This window comes from Podarcis muralis, chromosome 6 (assembly GCF_964188315.1).
Source record: "Podarcis muralis chromosome 6, rPodMur119.hap1.1, whole genome shotgun sequence".
NCBI lineage: Eukaryota > Metazoa > Chordata > Lepidosauria > Squamata > Lacertidae > Podarcis > Podarcis muralis.
The window spans coordinates 60,942,025-60,963,081 of NC_135660.1; the positions used below are offsets into that span (position 1 = coordinate 60,942,025).

The 21,057-nt window shown below is 44.2% G+C and overlaps 1 protein-coding gene across 5 annotated transcripts in view; it reads left to right on the plus strand.

Moving 5' to 3' along the window:
• INPP5A (inositol polyphosphate-5-phosphatase A) overlaps positions 1-21,057 on the plus strand; it is a 243,600-nt gene that overhangs the window by 52,080 nt on the left and 170,463 nt on the right. For all 5 annotated transcript variants that reach the window (XM_028729864.2, XM_077930404.1, XM_028729867.2 and 2 more), the window contains exons 3-4: positions 16,969-17,069; positions 20,407-20,494. In XM_028729864.2, coding sequence (XP_028585697.1) covers positions 16,969-17,069; positions 20,407-20,494 — 189 coding nt within the window. The remainder of the gene's footprint in view (positions 1-16,968; positions 17,070-20,406; positions 20,495-21,057) is intronic.

Here is a 21,057-nt window from a genome sequence, read left to right on the forward strand (position 1 = left end):
TTTTGCTATATGGGGTATAGGATACATACAGCAAAATTTGCACTTCATGGAGTTACAACAGTAAAAATATAAATAACAACAACTTTCTTTTAAAGTCCCTGCTTTTGATAAATGTGTTCTCTTCATTAAGGTAGGGGAAATCACTGTCCATTGTTTTTTAAATGGTTGTTGTTGGAGACATATCACATATGTCAATAGAGAAGAGTTGGAAAATGATTGTAGATGGTTTGTTTTGTGAAGTCGAAACAAGATAAACCACAAACCACATTTCCCCCGTCCTTTCTGCGGAATGTAATTTGCATGTATAGTCGTGTCAACATAATGTTCATAACCTCTGTTAAACTGAAAGTTGAACAGAACTTCTCTAAGTGGTGCATACTCCCTTTGGAAAAAAAAAAGGAAGAATACTTAGTGGTATTCACACATATTTCTAGAAAGTGTAATCTGCTATGGCTTTAACTAAGATTTCTCTTCTTCCTTGTTCTTAACCGTTTTGGTCTACAGTTGCAATGTTGCTTCCCCACCACCACCCACCCAATTGACTGTATTTCAAGCGAAGCTGCAAATAAAGCTGGTGCTCTCACTTCTGTATTTTGTTGTTTGAACAGATTGGCAAATCTAGGGAGGAACTGCAGAAATTCTCTTATAATTTGCTAATTTATATACCGCCAAGGTGGCTTCTAAGTGCTTCATAAGCATGAAAGCAATTAGAGAAAATAAAAACACAATACAGTGGTACCTCTGGTTACGTACTTAATTTGTTCCGGAGGTCTGTTCTTAACCTGAAACTGTTCTTAACCTGAAGCACCACTTTAGCTAATGGGGCCTCCTGCTGCTGCCGCTGCACTGCTGGAGCACGATTTCTGTTCTCATCCTGAAGCAAAGTTCTTAACCTGAGGTACTATTTCTGGGTTAGTGGAGTCTGTAACCTGAAGTGTATGTAACCCGAGGTACCACTGTACTTAAAATACACAAGAAAGCAATTTCATCAAAACATGAAAATAAGCACTTGCAATGAAGTTGTACAGTGAAATAAGCCTATTAAAGCAGCATGGCTTTTAGGAGTTAAAAGAGCAATTAAAACAGGAGGTTCAAGTCAGGAGATCATGTAGGGGAATAGGTGTTTCTTCAAGAGCCAGCAGAATGCCAATACTGATGGGATGTCTTGTATTTCCACAGTTATTAAAATGTGTTGCAGTTTTCCACCCAGCCATCAGTCAGTATTACTTTCCTTTCTACCAAGATTGTCTCCCAGCCACCTACCTACCTTTTTCATGCCTCGCTGAACTGACTAGTAGAGTTGCCAGGATTTCAGGCCCCAAACCTGAGATGTAGGGGTGACCTGTGGTGATGTCACACTGGGCAGACCCTGGTAATGTCACGAAGCATGGCACATTGCTTCTGCAGCCCCTCATCTTGCATCAGGCATGCATGTGTTCTCATAACCCACTCCTCTTGAGCCCAGCTGTCACGGACTAGTTGGATGCAGAGGAATGGTGGGAAGAACCAGCCGGGGAACCACCAAGGGAAAAGAAGGCTCAGAGCCCAGGGGATTGGTGGTGGGACAATGATGAGTTGTAGAGGGAGAAGACTGGGAAGAGAAGGTGTTGGGAACGGAAGAGGTAACAAGGTTTAGTGAGGTGGGAGAGTCTGTGGCAGAGAGAAGTCCAGAAGCAGGGGAGAAGGGGGGCCAAGAGGCAGAGATGAGTCTGATTGGTGAAGGGGCAAGGGTGTCTCCCCTTCCTGCTACAGTAAGCTTCCCTTTCCCCTGGTCTCCCAGAACCAGGAGAGGCATGAAGAGGGTGGAGGATAGGTTGGCTTCATTCAACCACAGTCTCCTGTTATTTGGGGAAAGCCTTGGAGTGGGAGGGGACTTAGACAGCTGTGGGGAGGGAGTATAACAGGTGCATGGGAGGCCAAGAGGAAGAGATGAGTTTAGTTGGTGTAGAGTGATGGGTGTCTCCCCCTCCTGCTGCAACAAGCTCCCCTCCCTGCTCTGCCTCCCAGAACCAGAAGTGGGCTGAAATAGGCGGAGCAGTGATGGGTCAGCCCTGGAAGTCTGGCAGCAATTGGATTGGTATTTACTGCTACATCTTTGGGATATTTGTAGTATATTGGCTAGGATTTCAAACACCAGCAATTGCAACAGTAGCATGTAAAATAGGAAGGGGGATCTACTGTGACTGGTTTTTTACGAATCAGTTAGCAACCATAGTGTTCCTCTCTTGTAAAATACAAATATTAATTGACTTCCTTTGTGTGTGGCTGATGCACATGTTTTCGTTATTACTTTCAGTCTGGGGGCGGAGGGGAAGCAAACAGAGAAGGTGGTCCCCACAGCATTCCCTCAAAATTTCAAATGTGCCAGAGGCCCAAGAAGGTTGATGGCCCCTCCTTTTCGGCAAATTGAATGATGCAAGATGGTGGCCAGACCCCCCACCCGATGTGAAAATTGTTTTTGACACTTATGAGAAGAAAGGAACTCAGAGAGCCACCTAGAACAATTTGAGCAAGGCAGGCAGTGACATTTGATTAACAGCCAAGTAAATTCATTGTATTACATGGGAGGAAGTTTGTGAGGGAGCGGTGTTTCTCTAACTACCCTATATCCGCGGCTGAAGTGATGACGGCATCATCAAGTGTCTAGCATGAGCCTCCTGAAGTGGAACATGCTGAGGGGATCATCAAGCAGCTGATTCATGATGAGTCATGTGCCCAGAAAATTGCTACTGTATTGTAGAGATATTGGATAATCATAGAATTGTAGAGTTGGAAGGGACCACAAGAGTCATCTAGTCCAACCCCCTGCAGTGCAGGAATCTTTTGCCCAACATGGGGCTCAAACCCATGCCCCTGAGATTGAGTCTCACGCTCTACCAACTGAGCTATAGAGGTCTCTGTCCACTGGAGATTTATTTATTTTTTAAATATCATGATTGACACATGTAGCTGTGCGGTGACAGGTAGTCTGTTACAAACTTATAATGGACTTTTGTGACTTCTGCAGACTTGATGCATATGCCTCCTGAGAAGTAAGCCCATCAAGTTCAGTTGAGTTTACTCCCGTGTAAGTGGATATAGGATTGCAGTTTTGTCTGCCAGGCTGTTTCCCCTGAGTGGAAAAAAAGGTCAGCAGGGGACACTTGTGGGCTGGCTTTAAAATGAAGCAGTTTGAAGATTTCAACCAAGCGAGTTGGCTTTCAACCAAGAAGTTGCAGATTAACATTTATGTAGATAGAAACATACTGATAACTTAAATCTGATTATGAACGCCACGATACTGTTCCCCTCACCTCACTTGTTATCATTTCCCCTTTTCCATTGTGGAAAATGCTGCTGGCTTGGTTTGGTTAATATTTATAAAATTTGTGGGGGGGGGGGGGGAGAGAATTCCATGTTGCTACCGAAATAAATACCCAGGGCAGCTCATACACCCACAACACCCACACCCATTAAAAATAAAACTTAAACTACAAGTCAACATTCACTTAACTTGAGAGTAAAAGTAACTGAATTCAGTGGGATTTACTTCTGAGTAAGCAAGCATAGCTCTGTACTGTAAATCAATAAAATGTTGGTGTTATTGCAATCACAAACCAAAAAGCAAAATTTTGCAACGGGTATAAGTAAATAAAAACTATCTCTCATTATCCCACTGCTAAACGTCCTTTTCTCATAGAACAGCAATCGGTGTTCTTGATGCTGTTGGATTCCAATTCCCATCATTCCTGACCACTAACCTTGCTGGTTGGGGCTGGTGGGGTCCAACCATTTGAAAAATGACAAGTTCCCTAATCGTATCCCTGAAACCAGACTGAAATAGACTTAGAGCATCTGGGTCATCCTGCTACCACCCGTTTGGGCAGTTTGTCCAAGCAGGATATATTTGCAACTAGCTGGTAGTTGGGAAACAGTTTCCCCTTCAGGACCGATCTCACAGCTGCCATGTTCATAGTGTCCAGGAGCATCTCAGATTAGCAATGAAACACGGAAGATGAGACACAAAATTCAGATAAGTGGAGGGCACAGTCAAAGAACACTTTCTGTATGTAACATCTTAGGGTTGAGGGCAGTTGCTGGAATGCAACTTGCTTTGCTGGCAAAGGCTCATGGGAGGAGACGTATCAACGTCCAGAAGGCCACAGGCTCCTCATTCTTAGTCAAGAGGCTGCTGCCACTCACTGCTACAAAGCCTTGGTGGTGGACACGTAGCGAGGAAGCTGCTCTTGGGTGGCCAGAAGGTCAATCAAGATCTCTTGAAGGATCTCTGCACGATTAGAAGTAGATGAGCAAGGGTTTCTGACTCTTGATTGTTCAACAATAGCAAGTCCCAACATACTACTGGTGTTTAAAAGCACACAACTCCAGTGCTTAAAATCTTGCACTGGTTGCCCATATATTGCCAGGCCTAGTTCAGGGTTTTTGGATTAATTTACAAGGCCCCTAATAACTTGGGTCCAGAATGCCTTACCCCTTCTATTCCAGTTCAGTCATTGAGATCTTTGAGGGAGTCTCCAGGTGAGTCAGATTCATGGGGTCAGATGCCTAGCTCCTACTCAACTGGAGTTGTTTGGTTCTGTAATGTGGACCTTATTCTCTGGAACCCCCTAGACAGGCCTCTCCTCCTGTTGAACTTCAGGCGCTTTTTATATCAATAGTCACGTTAAGGAAGTCATTTTATGGTTAATTTTAAATTGATTTTACCCTTTGTTTGCTCTTCAGGTTTTGTGTTCACCTCATTAAAAACTTCAGTAATTAAATGGCATATAAATAGCCTGAAATAAACAAGGCATTTTTTTCACTTACACAAGGCTGCTGAAAGTCTGGGAGCAAACAGGACTGGACTTTTGTATGAAAAGGCTATGAGCTCAGTCCAGTTCTAGACACAAAAATGAACTCCTAGGCTCAGAATGTGTAGATCTTGGGGCTCAAGTAAAACAAACAAACAAACAAGCCGCAAAGTAGATCTTGCAAGCCTGAAATCTGCTCAATTTGAAAAGCCATACCAATAAGCCCACCTAAGGGAGAATTACTCACAGTACAAAATCCTGCAGGGATCAGGTTTGTTTTAAGATGCAGTAACAACATAACTTTAGATAAAATACAACAAAATTTTGCCTAACCAGGAATTTGGCCTTCCTTGATTTATTTAGCATGGTTAGAATGTGGACCACACTCAGGGCAGAGCTTTGAAAGAGAAATGTCTGGTTTAGAAAAAGAGAAAAGGTCGTGGAAATATGTTTGCATTTTGTGGTTTTAGGGTAAAGCCAGATGTGTCAGTGCAGCAGAAGAAGCTGCAGGTTCTTCACCTCGCCATGGGTGTCCGATTCATAATATAAATATCAGGTGTACACGCTAGCACATAAAACACCAACTCAACCAGAACTTCACAGAAAGCGAAGCTTTCCTGTTGTTTTTGGTCCCTCATTGAACCATATGCAAGATTGGCCAGCCTTGATAGTTCTCCTGCCCCACAAGTTGCTGTAGCTTCATTGAGTCTCTGAGCTAGGCCTGGATGGAAGTTGGGGGGTGCAGAGAGGGAGCACATTCCCTGGGTGGAAGGTTGAGGTGTGGGTGGGGTCAAGCAAAGTGTTCTCCTTTATGAGAGAAATAGGACACACAGTTGGTGACTCCTTATGAGTTCCTGTTGAGATCCACTTAATAGAAGAGGTGGGTATACAGTGGTACCTCAGGTTAAGTACTTAATTCGTTCTGGAGGTCTGTTCTTAACCTGAAACTGTTCTTAACCTGAAGCACCACTTTAGCTAATGGGGCCTCCTGCTGCCGCCGCGTCGCCAGAGCACGATTTCTGTTCTCATCCTGAAGCAAAGTTCTTAACCTGAAGCACTATTTCAGGGTTGGCAGAGTGTGTAACCTGAAGCGTATGTAACCTGAAGCGTACGTAACCCAAGATACCACTGTATCTTGTTAGCAGTATTGTACTACAGAGCTTACATTCCAGTCAGGCTAGTACTTTGATTTGGAGTACTTTTAATTGGGGGGGGGGGGAATGATGACTGGTGGCCTATGGGCTAGATCCCCATCCAGCTGTCAGCACCATCTCCTTACTCTGCCTCCCCAAAATAATTAGGGACTTGAAAACAGCTTCCCCCACAAAAAGTCTGAATGTGGAGCGGGACTGTTTTAAGGGGGAGTTGCACCTGAGGAAGGATCCTCATTGTGGTACCATTAATGATGCCAACAGGTGGCTTTTTTCAAGTCTAATTGTGGCTCAGGGGCATTTGGAGGGCAGAAGGGCTTGCAGCTGGGGTCAGGATAAACCCCTCTCTGCATTGTCTGACCCTCCTGCTAAATCTGCCTCTCCCCATGCCACAATTTGGCTTCAGAACAGCAACATTTTTTTGTGCCAAGGAAGGTTATTTTTCAAGATGAAGTGCTGTTCACAGAGAGTTCTTCGTGGAAAGCACAGCTGGGGAGGAAAGCCTTAACCCCTTCCTCCCCCGCTGCAATTTCCACGAAGAGTCCTCTCATCCCCTGCTTCACAAATAGGTTTTTTTTTTGGGGGGGGGAGCCAAAGGCTCAAGGGAGATTCATGCACGTGCTATATGATTTTATTCATGTGCTGCATTGGTGTGCAAGTGTGCCTGCCAACTTGTGGCCCCTGAAGGGTTAGGTAAGAGAAAATACAGCTCTGAGACTGAAAAAGCTTTCCATCCCTGAAGGCTGAAGTCCACAGTTAGCTGAGCAGGAAACATCTCATCTATTCTCGGTGCAGGGTGTGTGTGTGTGTGTGAGAGAGAGAGACCCAGTTATTTATTTTTCTGATGGGATTCACGGGCCCTCAGTTCATCCAACCTGTAAAACAGCCTGTAGCAAAAGAGCTTCACAAAATGTGTTAAGTTAGTGTTTTAAATCTGCAAGTTCTTTTGCCCCGCCTAAACTGAGAGCTGTTTACAGTCTTTTAATGTACACTCTTTCTGTGCTGTTTGAGTGTGTGACCTTGTGTGCTTCTGGGTCGGTTAGTAAGTTTAGTTTTAGTTTTAGTCTTTGACAGTCACTCCCTCAGAGATCCCTCTTCAGTTCAGGTGGAAAGGCTCGAGCAGTGTATGACTGTTGAATGGCAGGCAGGGTGTGGAGGGGAAGGACAGATGAACTCAAGTTTTATCATACTTGGGAAGGCAGCCAAGCCCTGTGTGTGACATCATGGAAACTTGTGGTATCCTGTGTGTGTAGAGCGGCAAGAGAATAAGTACATGGCCCACAGAGCCTTCTTTTCTCAGAAGAATTTAAGCTTCTGCAGAAGCAAATGGCACGACACAGCAGGCTGGATTGAAGAACAGAGTGGTTGGTGGGCTAATAAAATATTTCTCAGGAGATAGCTCTTGATATATATGCATTATGGTCTTTTTTAAAAAAAATGTGCCCATGCCTGAGCTTTCTGTTGAAAGAGAAACTCAGAAAACAGGAATCTCTGAAAATTAATTTCCACCCTTTCCCTTTCGCTAGGGGGAATCGTGAGGAGTCAGATGAACTATGCTGAGTAACTTTGCTTCCCAAACAGGGGGATTCTATCTGTGTACAGCAGGGATGGGTCACTAGAGCTGGCTTATAGGCCAGACCTGGGTTTTCCTGCCCTCGGTTGGCCATTTTGACAGGGCCTGCCCAGTAGGCATTTCTATGGTCCCAGAAGACCCATTTTTCCTTTGTAGTACAAGAAGCCCAGTCAGCTGATGCCCTCAATCAGCTGATCGGTGCTGGTGGTCTCTTTCCAAAGCTGATAGGCGCTGACTTTAAGCTCTACTGTGCTCCATGGGGAACTCAGCTGATTGGTGACGACAGCAATCCTCCTGGCCATATACTGTTGTCCAGGTTTTCTGCGTGTGGATGCCCATTCCCCACCAAAGCACACAAAATGAAGGATTTTCCCGGCTTTTTGAAGTCCACGGTGTGTCCTGGTCCTGTGAGCCGTAGTGAGGCCCCTACTCTCTGCACAGCCATACACACAGTCAAAGCAAACTATGCAGTGGATATTAATGCAAAATAATGCCCTAGTGGAGCATGATCACCTGTGCTTCCCTGGGAGGACAGTGCTCCAAAGCCCCTTTACCTGTTAAGCACATGAAGGGGTCTCCTTGAGGACAAGGGACAGCAGGGACCTGCTATGGGCCCCCCATGGCTTCTGTGGATTTCCTCCCGAGAGCCACACATTCAAAGTGGATGCCTGCAGAGGGGAAATCTAATCATAGTCGTTTTTATTAAACCAAAGATAGGGTATTTAATTATTCATTTTAAGGGGGCTGATCGTTTAGAAGGGTTTGGAATGTGCCCACCCCATCTCTGGAGAAGAATGGCTCCGTACCAACAACTGTGGAGACTCTCTTTTATGCTTTTTGTGTAAATGAGCAGTGAAGGGAGAGCAGGTTATGATGTAGAAGAGATAAAATACTGTGCTGTACACATTGTAGCACGAGCCCCATTTAGTTTGTGATTTAATTCACCCTTGATCCAGATTCCTCTACTGTTAGCAGGCTGGGTTACATGATGTTCTGTGTGGAGCCTTCATCCTTGTCTCTCTTGCACACCCACCCTTCTCTGTGGGGGGAGAGAGCCCTTAGTTCAAATGCCCCTCCCTCCCTTCAGTTGATCAACTTTATCTAGGTGAAAGAGGGAATTTCCACATATCGAATAAGTGTTCTTATCCCCTTTTCTCCTTCTCTCTTTCCTGTTGAAAGCAGAAGAGAGTCCAGCCCCACCCCAGCCCCCAACACCACCTCATAGAAAGTAGTCATAGAGTACAGTAAGTAGTTGCTTAGATATTAATACTGGAAAACAAACAGGAACTGTAAGTCTCTGCCCATGTTTGTGTACACACAAATATATCCCTCTTCTTTCAGTAAGTATTATAACAATGCAAGTCTGCCCTGTATGGGTGCCAAGGTCTGCCACTTGGAGTATGGGCTTTTGTTTGTTTGACCTAACCTTCTGGCCTTTTGTTGACATTGAGTCTTGCTGAAGAGATACAGGGCTTCTGCCGTCCATTTAGTGTTCATATTGCCAGTGGACTGATCCAATTGGCTAGCAGTATGCTTCTTTCTGCTTCATACCTGCTAATTCTTGATGCAGTACCATTTTTGTGGCCTTGCATTGTCACGTACAAAGCTGTCAGTTGCCTTCAGTTTATAAGACTGTGTGTAGATTTCATTTCAGAGGGCAGGGCAGGTGGATTGGTACACCTGGCTTAATTTGGATGTGGGTGGAATGGTCAGATTTTCCCAATTGTGGCTGGTGCATTTGAGAACTGTGTTGACCTACCAGCCCCCACAAGCTCAATCACTGTGGAGCAGGAGGAGGATTTTGTCCAGGAGAGGGCAATGCTGAACTCTGTGGACAATGTCACCCCCTTCTCTTCATCAAACAATTGGTTGTTTCAGGAGTTGTTGTTGTTGTTTAGTCGTGTCCGACTCTTCGGGACCCCATGGACCAGAGCACACAAGGCACTCCTGTCTTCCACTGCCTCCCGCAGTTTGGTCAAACTCATGCTGGTAGCTTCGAGAACACTGTCCAGCCATCTCGTCCTCTGTCCTTCTCCTTGTGCCCTCCATCTTTCCCAACATCAGGGTCTTTTCCAGGGAGTCTTCTCTTCTCATAAGGTGGAGCCTCAGCTTCACGATCTGTCCTTCCAGTGAGCACTCAGGGTTGATTTCCTTAAGGATGGATAGGTTTGATCTTCTTGCAGTCCATGGGACTCTCAAGAGTCTCCTCCAACACCATAATTCAAAAGCAACAATTCTACGGCGATCAGCCTTCTTTATGGTCCATCTCTCACTTCCATACAGCACTACTGGGAAAACCATAGCTATGGTTTCAGGAGTTCGGCATGGTCTGATTTGCAAATGGTATTCCCTACCTCTGCCAGAGCTACTGTTCTCTTTCTTCTGGCTCTTATATCTAATTGTATTTTTTCCCCTTTGTGGTACTGTTGTGTGCTTTTAACCTTTTTCTCATGTGCATATTTGTCTGTGTACTTACATCAGTATTTTTAAAAGAAAGGTTTCCCATTTTTCCATTTTCCATTTTGCTTATTTAGATGCAAATGTATGAAAAAGGTGGTTTTGTGAAGCTTACTGAAGCCACAGCTCCTCTGAAGATGACAGATGCAAAGAGCAGTTTATGCATTCTGCCTGGTATTAGTTCCCCTCCCAGCATTCCCCTCCTTGCCTCCTTCTTAGTTTGCGGCAGTTGTCAGCATGTAAAAGGATGCTGGCCTCCTGCCAACTAATAGCTGGAATAACAATTGTGCTGTAAAGAATTATTACCTCTAGTTTCTGCAGGTGTAAAGCGTGCTTTATCTGATCGTTATTATTTTTTCCAACATTGGAAAAAGAATTGTTTGCACTTTCTTGGTAGCACTTTGCCGATTGTATTATGACTCGGGGCATATGAGGCAGAGGAATAGGGATCCCCTTTGTGACTTCAAGGAGTCGGTAATCAAGAACACGTGGAGAAAGTAGAATAAGGTTATGTGAAGAGGAAGAGCAAACAGAGAATTGTCTGAACAAGTCGGTGGCATTTACTGTTGGTGGCGTGGCAGCAGCAGATTACCGAGAATCACCTAATTCAAATATGAGTAGACTCATGTGCTCTTGTTTGTACTCCTTACATCCTGAAAGCTGAGAGGGCTGTTCTGGAGAAGAATGTCATTTTATTCCCACATGTGATTAGTACTGTTGCCTTCCACTGTATGTTTCAAATCCTCTTCTAAGGTTTGGAAAGCAATGAACATGCAATTCACTGAATGCAGCCTCCCAGACCTTTCTGTCTGGAGCTGCCTCTAGGCCACAACCATCATTGGCCCTCCTTTGCACCCCAAATGTTTTTGCCTGGTTGGAGTACGTCCTTCAAGTCCAGTAATGCCTCTTGCTTGCCTGGATGAAGGATGCAGAGCCATGTGTGCAGAAGAAACTAGTTTCCTGTACATTTATGTCACAGGCTGGTTGGATGTGGAAGAATGGTGCGGGGAACCAGCTGGGGAAGCCCTAAGGGAAGAAGGCTCTGAGCCAGGGGAGGGAGGTAGCAAGGCTGGGAGAGCTTGTGACAGACGTCCAGAACCAGAGGCAGAAGCTGAAGCAGGGGAGGAAAGGGACCAAGAGGCAGAGATGAGTCTGGCTGATGAAGGGGGCAAAGGAGTCTCCCCTTCCTGCTGCAACAAGAACCAGTAGGGGTATGAAGAGGGTGTAAGAGAAGCTGGCTGCACACAGCTGCAGTCTCAGATTGCTGGATCGCTCCTGTTTAGAGTAAAATTTACATTGCTACTTGGTCCACGTTTTCTTCTGGCATTGCCCACAGGGGCATGTCGCCTCCGGAAGACTGCCCAGCAGGAAAGCAGCCTCTGGAAAGTTGCACCCCGGGTGCATTGTCTTTTTAACTCTATATAGGCCAATGTGCACTTCCTTTACTTAACTCAGATCCCTCATTGTTGTGCTGAGTTTCGCTGGCAGTTGTGATGCATTGCGTATGGCCGTGTGCCATACATGTGCCATAGAACCTTTTAAATATTACTCCTTCCAGTGTAAAGTCACAGTAATGGACTTGCTAGTCTTTTAAGCCTTAAGGGGGTTAATATTTCTTACCAAAACCCCCCACAAACAACAGCTTTTGCTTTCCCACTTAAACATAAGTGGGGCGGTCCAGTCGCTCAATGGCAGAGTACTTGCGTTGTGTTAAAGAGGCACCTGGATCTGTTCTGGGAATCTGCAGTTTAAAAGATCAGATGGGATGAAATGCAATTTGCCTCTTCCTCAGGCTCTGAATAGTCATTGCTGTCAGAGGAGGCGGTGTTTGAGTCAGTATGGGCAGATAAGCTTACCAGGTAGAGAGCAGCTTTGTATATTCCTCCGTCCACAAACCTGACCTTTAGAGTAATTCATTAATACAAACGGTAGCCAGTTTCACTGAACTCACTTAAATGCCAGGTAACTAAAATATAATAAGCAAGTGTAGGAAAATGTTTGCTGTGGAAACGAATTGTGTTTTGTTTGAAATCCAGCAGGATTTTATGAAATAAATAGCAAATATTGGCTGTTTACCAACTAGTCTATAAACCTTTTTGTTTTTTTTTTAACATCTCTCAAATGATACACATTATTAAAATACAAGAGTGTTTGCTAAAACAAACTTTTGTGACCACCTAATGTTTCGGTTTAAGTCTCGTTTTTCTTGCCCTAAAAAAGCTTTCCCCTAGAAGTATATCCACGTTTGCTTTTGTGTTTTAGACAAAGTGTACAGAACTCCTGGTAATCGTTTTAAGTAGCTCTATGAAACATCTCATGAAAGCACCAAAACATGATGGTTCAAAGTGAGCAAAGCACAGCCACTATACAGTGGTACCTCTGGTTACGTACTTAATTTGTTCTGAAGGTCCGTTCTTAACCTGAGGTACCACTTTAGCTAATAGAGCCTCCCGCTGCCGCCGCACCGCCACCGCACGATTTCTGTTCTCATCCTGAAGCAAAGTTCTTAACCCGAGGTACTATTTCTGGGTTAGCGGAGTCTGTAACCTGAAGTGGCGTATGTAACCTGAAGCGTATGTAACCCGAGGTACCACTGTATATGGTGGAAGGAACCTAAATGAGTCATCTTTCCAATCATCCCCGTGATCCGCCCCCCCCCCCCCATCACAAATTGTCTTCGCTGCTCCTCAGAATTCCCCAAGCATGTGTGGGTGGGCGTTAGTTGAATAAACTATTGCTACCTTTCTCTTCTTATTGAATTTCAACGGCCTTGGTTTGTTGTTGTTTTTCCCCCAAGGCAGAAAGGCTGCACCTGAATATTGAATAAAATTATTTGCCTAGAGACTTTCAAGCTCAATGCAAAGCACCTTCGGTTGGTTTAAAAAGAAAAAGAGGTTGACTTGGCTGCAATAAACAGTAAAAATTCTTTGCATTTCTGTGTTTGTCTCTGGCTTAATTGTGTCCTGCTCTTGCCATTGACCTGATGTGATTGATATTGGTTGTTCGTTTTTAATGTGCTGCCAGCCCCTCACCGCACAGGTAAACAGTAAGTAGATGGCTCTTGACCTGCAGCTGACTGTTTGGGGTCAGATTCAAATGCTTCATCAATGATATTCCTGCCAAGTGGCATACTTTCTGTTACACACACACACCTTTATTGATTAACTCATTAGTGGCTGGCAGGCACTTTGCTTTAATGAGTATTTCAAAGTGATGGATAGGGCTACCTCTTCTACTTTTTGAGTGTGACCAACTTGCTAAGCTGCTAAGGACATATTTACTGTGTATTTTGCATGGGAATGTTGTTCATATGACTTGGTTTCGGGGGTGGCATGGAAAGCATGTTCTTCCTTGAAACTCCTGAGCAGCAGCTTTCAATTTGGATGAAGGTTTTATTTCCAGGCATCTTGCATCTCCCCCCACCCCCACTTCTCACGTACAGATAGTATGCGCTGAAACATTAATGTTTATACTATATAGTGCAAAGCTATTGGACTTCAGATTTTAATTTTGCAGAGGGGATTTGCTCTTTCTTCCATTGTGGCATTTCCCCTCCCCCCTTTTCTTTATTCCACTTATTATCCATTCTTATGGAAGTACCTTTCCCCACGTATCTCAGGGTACGGTACTCTGTTCTTTCCTCCTGGCACCCCTGGCACATAAGTGGGTTTAAGAAACATTAAGTTAAAGCATAGCTTGGTGTAAACATGTAAGCAGATTACGGAAGACAAAACGGTTGCCACTTCGCTCCTCCCTGGTCCTTTTGCTGCTGTTAACCTATAGTTTGCTTAGCATTTTGTCCAAAACCAAGGCTTGTGGTTTAGCTCTTTCGAACAAGCCACCCACCACTTGTTAACAAGGTTTGTCCTGTGATTTATGCAGGGCCCTTGCGGAGCTGGTCTGGGGCCCAGGGTGGGAGTCTTGTTAGAATAAAGTTATAAACTCAAACAAAAAAGCAACTAGTCCCTGGCGGGGCCCCTGGCCAACATAACCCTCTGAGGTCTGGAGCTTCTCCAGAGGATTGGGGGGTGAGGGACCATACAATGTCGTGCAACGTTCTCTGAATATTGAGGGGGCCCAGTCCCCTAACATAATATATTTGTGGGGCCAAAACTGCCTCAGCCCCTGTGAGTCAGCACCTATGGCCTTGGGCAAGTGTACCCTGATGTTCCCCAACCTCTGCATGAGCCTGGATTCAGGACTTGTGGTTAATTCGGGAGAGCTAAGCCTTGAGTCCTGGGTCGGGCTACATGCGGCAGCAAACTATGGCTTAGCTCAGCGCGACGCTGCAGCAGAACAAGTGGGGAAGACTGACGTGGCTGCAAATTCCTCTCTTTGAAAGGTACTTGAACAGTAGGTTGAAAGTTGGTACACACGTCTAAAGTCATTGTGACTACAGTGGTACCTCGGGTTACATACGCTTCAGGTTACAGACTCCGCTAACCCAGTAATATTACCTCGGGTTAAGAACTTTGCTTCAGGTTGAGAACAGAAATCATGCAGCGGCGGCGCAGTGGGAGCAGGAGGCCCCGTTAGCTAAAGTGGTGCTTCAGGTTAAGAACAGTTTCAGGTTAAGAACAGACCTCCAAAACGAATTAAATACTTAACCTGAGGTACCACTGTATTAGGAAAGGCTGCTGCTATGACATTTTTATGTTTCTCATTTAAAGCTTTGGAACGTGAAATCCACCTCGCAATAGCAGTCGGCGCTCCAGACATACATGCAGTAAAATGGCCGTAGCGCTCTCAGTTCCTACCCTTGAATTGGAGGAAACAGGACTTGTTCTTGCTGCCAGGGACAGATCCCTTGCTTGCTGAAGGGTGGAAAACGCAAAACCGCTTAATTCTATCTTTAAACAGCCGTCCCTTAATATAACCACTGAGCTCGTGTTGTAAGTCTTTTTAAAGAACTTAACATTTTAACTTTCTGCAAAATGTGGACTTAATTATAGTTTATAGTGTGATCCCCGCCCCCCCCCCCCAGCAAAGGTCCTGTAAGGGAGCATCCCACATAATTGCCGCTGTGCATTTATGCTCAGGGCTTCGGTTTCTTTGCTTGCCCTGTGCCCTGTCATTTTATTTCTTAAAATGCAGCATTGCAGCATTTAAAAAAGCACGTACCAAAATTCATAGTGGGTGTGCTGCTTTCTTGTGGGCACAGAGTCGACTCGAGCCAAAATATTACATCCACGGTAGAGTAAATACCCTCTGACGTGATTAGGCAGGGAAAGGGTCCAAGGGAGGATTCTTTTTGCATTTGTCTGAAAGATTGTGCTGGGTTTGTTGATCGTGGGGAAAATTTACTTAGCATATTCAGCTAAGCTGAAACCTGTGGCGAATCCCCTATCAGGTTGTTGCCTCATTGTGTGACAGTCAGGGGCAGAATTTGGCAAGAACAGGATGGCAGGGCTAGTGCTGTTGCTAACCTTTAAAGCCCTAAACAGCCTCAGCCCAGTATACCTGAAGGAGCGTCCACCCCCATTGCTTAGCCCGGACACTGAGGTCCAGCGCAGAGGGCCTTCAGATGTCAAGGAAATAAACAACTATCTGACTTTTGGAAGACATCTGAAAGCAGCCCTGTTTAGGGAAGTTTTTAATGTTTTATCGTGTTTTTAATATTCTGTTGGGAGCCACCCCGAGTGGCTGGGGAAACCCAGCCAGATGGGCAGGGTATAAATAAAAAACTATTATTATCATCATCATCATTATCAGTGCAGCCCAGATCCCCTTGTTCACTGTTCTCACATCTCCGCTCAGAATCTCTGGATCAGCAAATTCTACTAAAAATGGGGAACCTGAGCTAGGATACCTCCAATCTCTTGAAAAAGGAAAACTATGGAACTCCCTGCCACAAGGAAACTACTGTGGCTAAGAACCTGGCCATTTCTAATGGGGGATTTGATAGCCACCAAGCAGAAGTAATTGTCAAACTATGCCACAATTTTCTGGGCGAATCATGACAAGACTCCATTTCTGTACAATCATTTAGTGACTGTTCGGCCTCAGCATATTTGGGCTCTTAAGGACAGGAATCCCTGCTCTAGCCTGCTGAACAGGGAAATGGCAGGAGTGCAGCCCTGACTCTTTGCCATTGCCAGGTTATAAAATCATTCTGCCATGGACCCCCACAGTTTGTGTCACATGGAACTTGCCCTTCAGGTGGGCTATCCATACTTCCAGTATATTCACTACATTGTTGTGGTACCGTCAGTCAACTTGTAACAACTCTCTCCTAGGTTATCCCACAGGAAACAACTTTATTATCCTTTTCCCTCTCCATCATAAAACGCCACTCTCTGAGGACCTGTTACCAACATCCTCCACAATCTATATTAAGAATAAAAGCCATTTAATCTCGTCCCACTATCTGTTCTTCTAAGGCTGATCCTACCATGTTCAATTTACAGTATTAAGGTGTGTTTTTTAAGAAAAAGAAAAAGAAATGCGTCATGTGTTTTAAGTGGTATTTCAGGGAGAGAAAGGTGTACTGCTTTTCTGGTCACTCAGAAAAAGGGAACATTTTGTTCAGTTGTCTGCCAGTGTAACACAGAGTCAGTCCATCCCGTTTGTTTTCTAGTTATGGCTTAAGTTCCATGCATGATTAATGGTGACAAATGTGCTAGAGGCATTATTACTTCTTTATCCATAAATCTGTGTGTACAGTGTAGGGATGGCAGCTTCATAGGTCTCATTTTGCCACACACTTCCTGTCTGTGTAGCAAAAGTGCAACGTATGTTAAGCGGCTCAGCCGCAGAACCTAGAAACCTTGAAGCACTATGCCACAGGAAAGCGTTTTGTCAGGGGTTTGACCAATGCTTCCAGTACATTTTGCAGATAAGAACTCTTACAAAAAATGCTATTGTGACCAGAAAAGTTGTCGTGCAAGCCATTACCCTGAAAAACATTCATTTCTACTAATCTTGCTCAGTTTGTGCAATTTTTAGAATTGTGACAGTGCTCATCCTTTCCCCCCCCCCTTCTTCTTTCATTTTACAGGTTGTACATACACACAAACCACACTTCATGGCGTTGCACTGTCAAGAGTTTGGTGGGAAAAACTATGAAGCATCCATGTCTCATGTGGACAAGTTTGTTAAGTAAGTAACAAGAAACGATGGGGTTCCAACCTAGACAATGGCTTGTGCTTCAAAGTCAAAATTACCCCCACACCTTTTTTTAAAGTAAGGTATTTCATGTCTCCTTCAAATTACCACTTCATTCACTACATGTATCAAGGGGAGTGGGTGGCGCTGTGGTCTCAACCATTGAGCCTCTTGGGCTTGCTGTCCAGAAGTTTGGTGGTTCGAATCCCTGCGACGGAGTGAGCTCTCCTTGCTCTGTCCCAGCTTCTTCCAACCTAGCAGTTCGAAAGCACACCAGTTCAAGTAGATAAGTAGGTACCGCTCTGGCGGGAAGGTAAGCGGCGTTTCCATGTGCTCTGGCTTCCGTCATGGTGTCCTGTTGCGCCAGAAGCAGTTTAGTCATGCTGGCCACATGACCCGGAAAGCTGTCTGCAGACAAACCTCAGCTCCCTTGGCCTGAAAGCAAGATGAGCACCACAACCCCATAGTCACCTTTGACTGCACTTAACTGTCCAGGTGTCCTTCACCTTTACCTTATTAAGCATGTGAGCCTCTAAAAAGCTTTAAAAGAAGAAGTAGTAGTTTGTAGTACCAGTTTCGCTTTCAATTATAAGTTATTTCAGTGATTTGGGCAAACAGATATGCCTCATGCCAGGTAAGGCTATTTGTCAATCTAGCCAGAAGTGGCTTGCTTTGGCCAGTACCAGCAGGACTCTTCTTATGTGGGAAACCTGGTGTGTTTGATTTCATCAAGTTCTGATTTTGTTTTTAGTGACGTGTAACAGAGAGAGAGAAAGAAGGAAGGAGGGAAGGGGGGAAAGTTTCGTTTTTAATTTTCCGTTAAAAGAAAAATGGGAGTGACTCTTTTTTTGCCTGGGTGAATGGATATTTCTCAGGGCTTTCTGCACCTCATACTATATGACATGGGACACTAGTTTTGGCAGAAATGCATTTTAAAAGATTTTATGAGCAAAAGTAGCATGCTGTTTAAAGTTCTGTAATAATTGTAAAGGTGTTTGATATCTGGGAGAGAGGCCTCCCAGTTTTTAGACCTGCTTGTGTTGTGTGCATCCTGGTGCAAAGGCAATCACTGACAAGAGTGGATGAAGTGTCAAGTAGGGAGAATTGGTTTTTATTTTTAAAACACAAAAAAAGCTCATGCAGAGTGTGAAAAGTTTCAGTTTGAAGAATTACCCGACAGAAGGTATCATTTTCTTCTGTCACTGAATCTTCAGCCCAGCTGATGAGCGAGGAAGAAAGGTCAGAGGCAGACAGCATAGCAACCTCTATTGTACGTGCTCAGAATGCGGTAAAATTTCAAAATACACAGCTGAAGAAACAATAGTGACTTGCTAATGTTAAGGTTTTGCTAGTTTCTCACCTTTTGTAAACTTTTTTTTTTTAAAGAAATGCAATCAGTTTCTGCAAAATGATACTGACATTTCTAAATGTGTAGCTAGAAATCAAGGCTGGAGCTAGACACATCAAAGAAGCGTTTCATTTTAACGTGTTGTAAATTTAAACAGAGAAATCTGGTAGGGAAAAACATGGCCCCACATCACCATCTGGTGGCACAGTGTTGTATCGCATATACAACGCATATAAATTGCTTTTTCTTTACCAATCTAGCTGAGTCCCAGCTCAGTGTCTTTTCATACGATTACATAACAGTTAACAAAATTTATTAAAATTTTCTGTGGAAAGCCTGCATATATGTGTGACTTCTTTGTTTTTGACTTATATAGACAAGAGTTTTTATTCAAACAGTTGCCCGTTTTATTTTTACAATTATTTCTCATATTAATTTTTATGCCTTAAAAAAATATACAGTATTACAAACATTGATTATAGAACACATTATTGCTCCACAATTAAGATGTGAGGTAAAGTGCTTACAGTTTTTATTTGTGCTCTAAAACCCATGGAAAATGGTCAGGCAATCACCTTGTAAGCATTAAAGAATGCAAAAGGGCAAACAAAAAGTTGGAGTACTACTACTACTACTAATTTATTACAGTGGTACCTCTGGTTATGTACTTAATTTGTTCTGGAGGTCTGTTCTTAACCTGAAACTGTTCTTAACCTGAAGCACCACTTTAGCTAATGGGGCCTCCTGCTGCCACTGCGCCACCGGAGCACAATTTCTGTTCTCATCCTGAAGCAAAGTTCTTAACCCGAGGTAATATTTCTGGGTTAGCGGAGTCTGTAACCTGAAGCGTATGTAACCTGAAGCGTATGTAACCCGAGGTACCACTGTATTTATACCCCGTCCATCTGGCTGGGTTTCCCCAGCCACTCTGGGCAGCTCCCAAAAGAATTAAAAGCACAATAACACATCAGACATTAAAAACTTCCCTAAACAGGGCTGCCTTCAGATGTCTTCTAAAAGTCAGATAGTTGTTTATTTCCTTGACATCTGATGGGAGGGCGTTCCACAGGGAGGGCGCCACTACCAAGAAGGCCCTCTGCCTGGTTAGCAAATGTGAGTGTAGGAGCGAAGGCTTTGCCTAGCCTTGCATATTATACTGGTTTACAAATGAGGTCCCGTACAGTAATCCTTTGCTTTGGCAGCTGAACATTGGGCTGTCCAGGCAGAAATTCAGCAAGTTCGGCTTTCCCATGCAATTGCTGTGTGCAGGTCGAAGATATTCTGCTCCTTTATATTCTGATACCAAATGTCTTGAGCATGCTGTGGGGTTTTCTCTCCCCCCCCCCCATTCAGTGTGAATGAATCCCAACCATTTTTTCTTGATGAGTTCACCGCTAGTGAGAGCAATAATGAAGTATATTTCACTAGGACCTGCAGAACTTTTGCCTGGTGTTCATGCTGCTAATAAGACACTGTTGAAAATCAATAATGTAACTTTCAGGTTTCATTCAGGCTGTGGGATTATTATTTTTCAGTTGCAGTTCTACTGCCTACTATATTCCATAATATAGTATGGAATAGACCGTAGCTCTTGAAAGTAGTGAAATAGTGCCCTCTACTGTCTTGGATCATTGTTGAGTTGCATGGCGGTTTTTCTGTTGTGTGTTATGTTTTGGAAGGCTGTAGGGACAAGTCTTCTGTATGGTTTGAAAACGGAGCCCGTTTGTTGGAATGCGTTTGCATTTGGCGAAGGAGTGCTTTTTGTAGGGTTGACGGTGGAGGTATGCAGAACTAAAATAGTCCAGAATGTGGCAGAATAGCATTACTTGAAATGTGGAATTTATTCTCAAAGCTCACTGGTTTTGCAAACTTCAGTTTTTAGCCTTTTGTTTTTGAATTATTGTTGTTGCTTTAAGGAATTAGGTATGTAATCTCTCTAGGAGAATATTTACTCATTTGTGGCTTGCTTTTTGCAACTTTCAGAGAGCTGTTATCGAGCGATGCAATGAAAGACTACAACAGAGCCCGGGTTTACCTAGATGAGAACTTCAAGTCGCAGGAACAGTTTACGGTAAGGTTCCTTGTGCAGTTATGTATTTGGTTCAAGGTGGCGTGACATTACTTGCTCATCCTAAAACGGAGGCTCTTGGGGAGTCGTTGCCAGTGGTGAAGGTTGTGCATTTAGACCGCAATTGTAAATGCATTTAACAGTAGTAGGCTCCTCTGGATATAATGGGTCTTAAATCCCAGGTAAACACAAGGATTGCACTTTTCATATCAATGCAGTTGGCCACCTCTGTCTCGCACATCTAATTAGTCAAGCAGGGGACTTGATTAAGCGCCCCCTCCAGGCAGTTTCCCCCAAGTCCCACACCAGATAAAAGCAAGGTTGCCTTAAAATGTGCTCCTGGTTGTTCCTTGGCGAGTTGGGCTTGTATTTGGAGACTTTTGGGCACTGGGATTGGTTCCACGAGGGATCTCGCCAACCAGAGCTCTGATTGGAGCTGTCTTCAAGACCCACTTTCAGCAGTAATCAGCTGGATGGTGGTGACTTCAAGCCCTGCTGGGACAGACTGTGCTGAGCTGATTTGCAGGGACTTCAGACATGGCTTGGATCAGCTGTGTTCTTCCTTT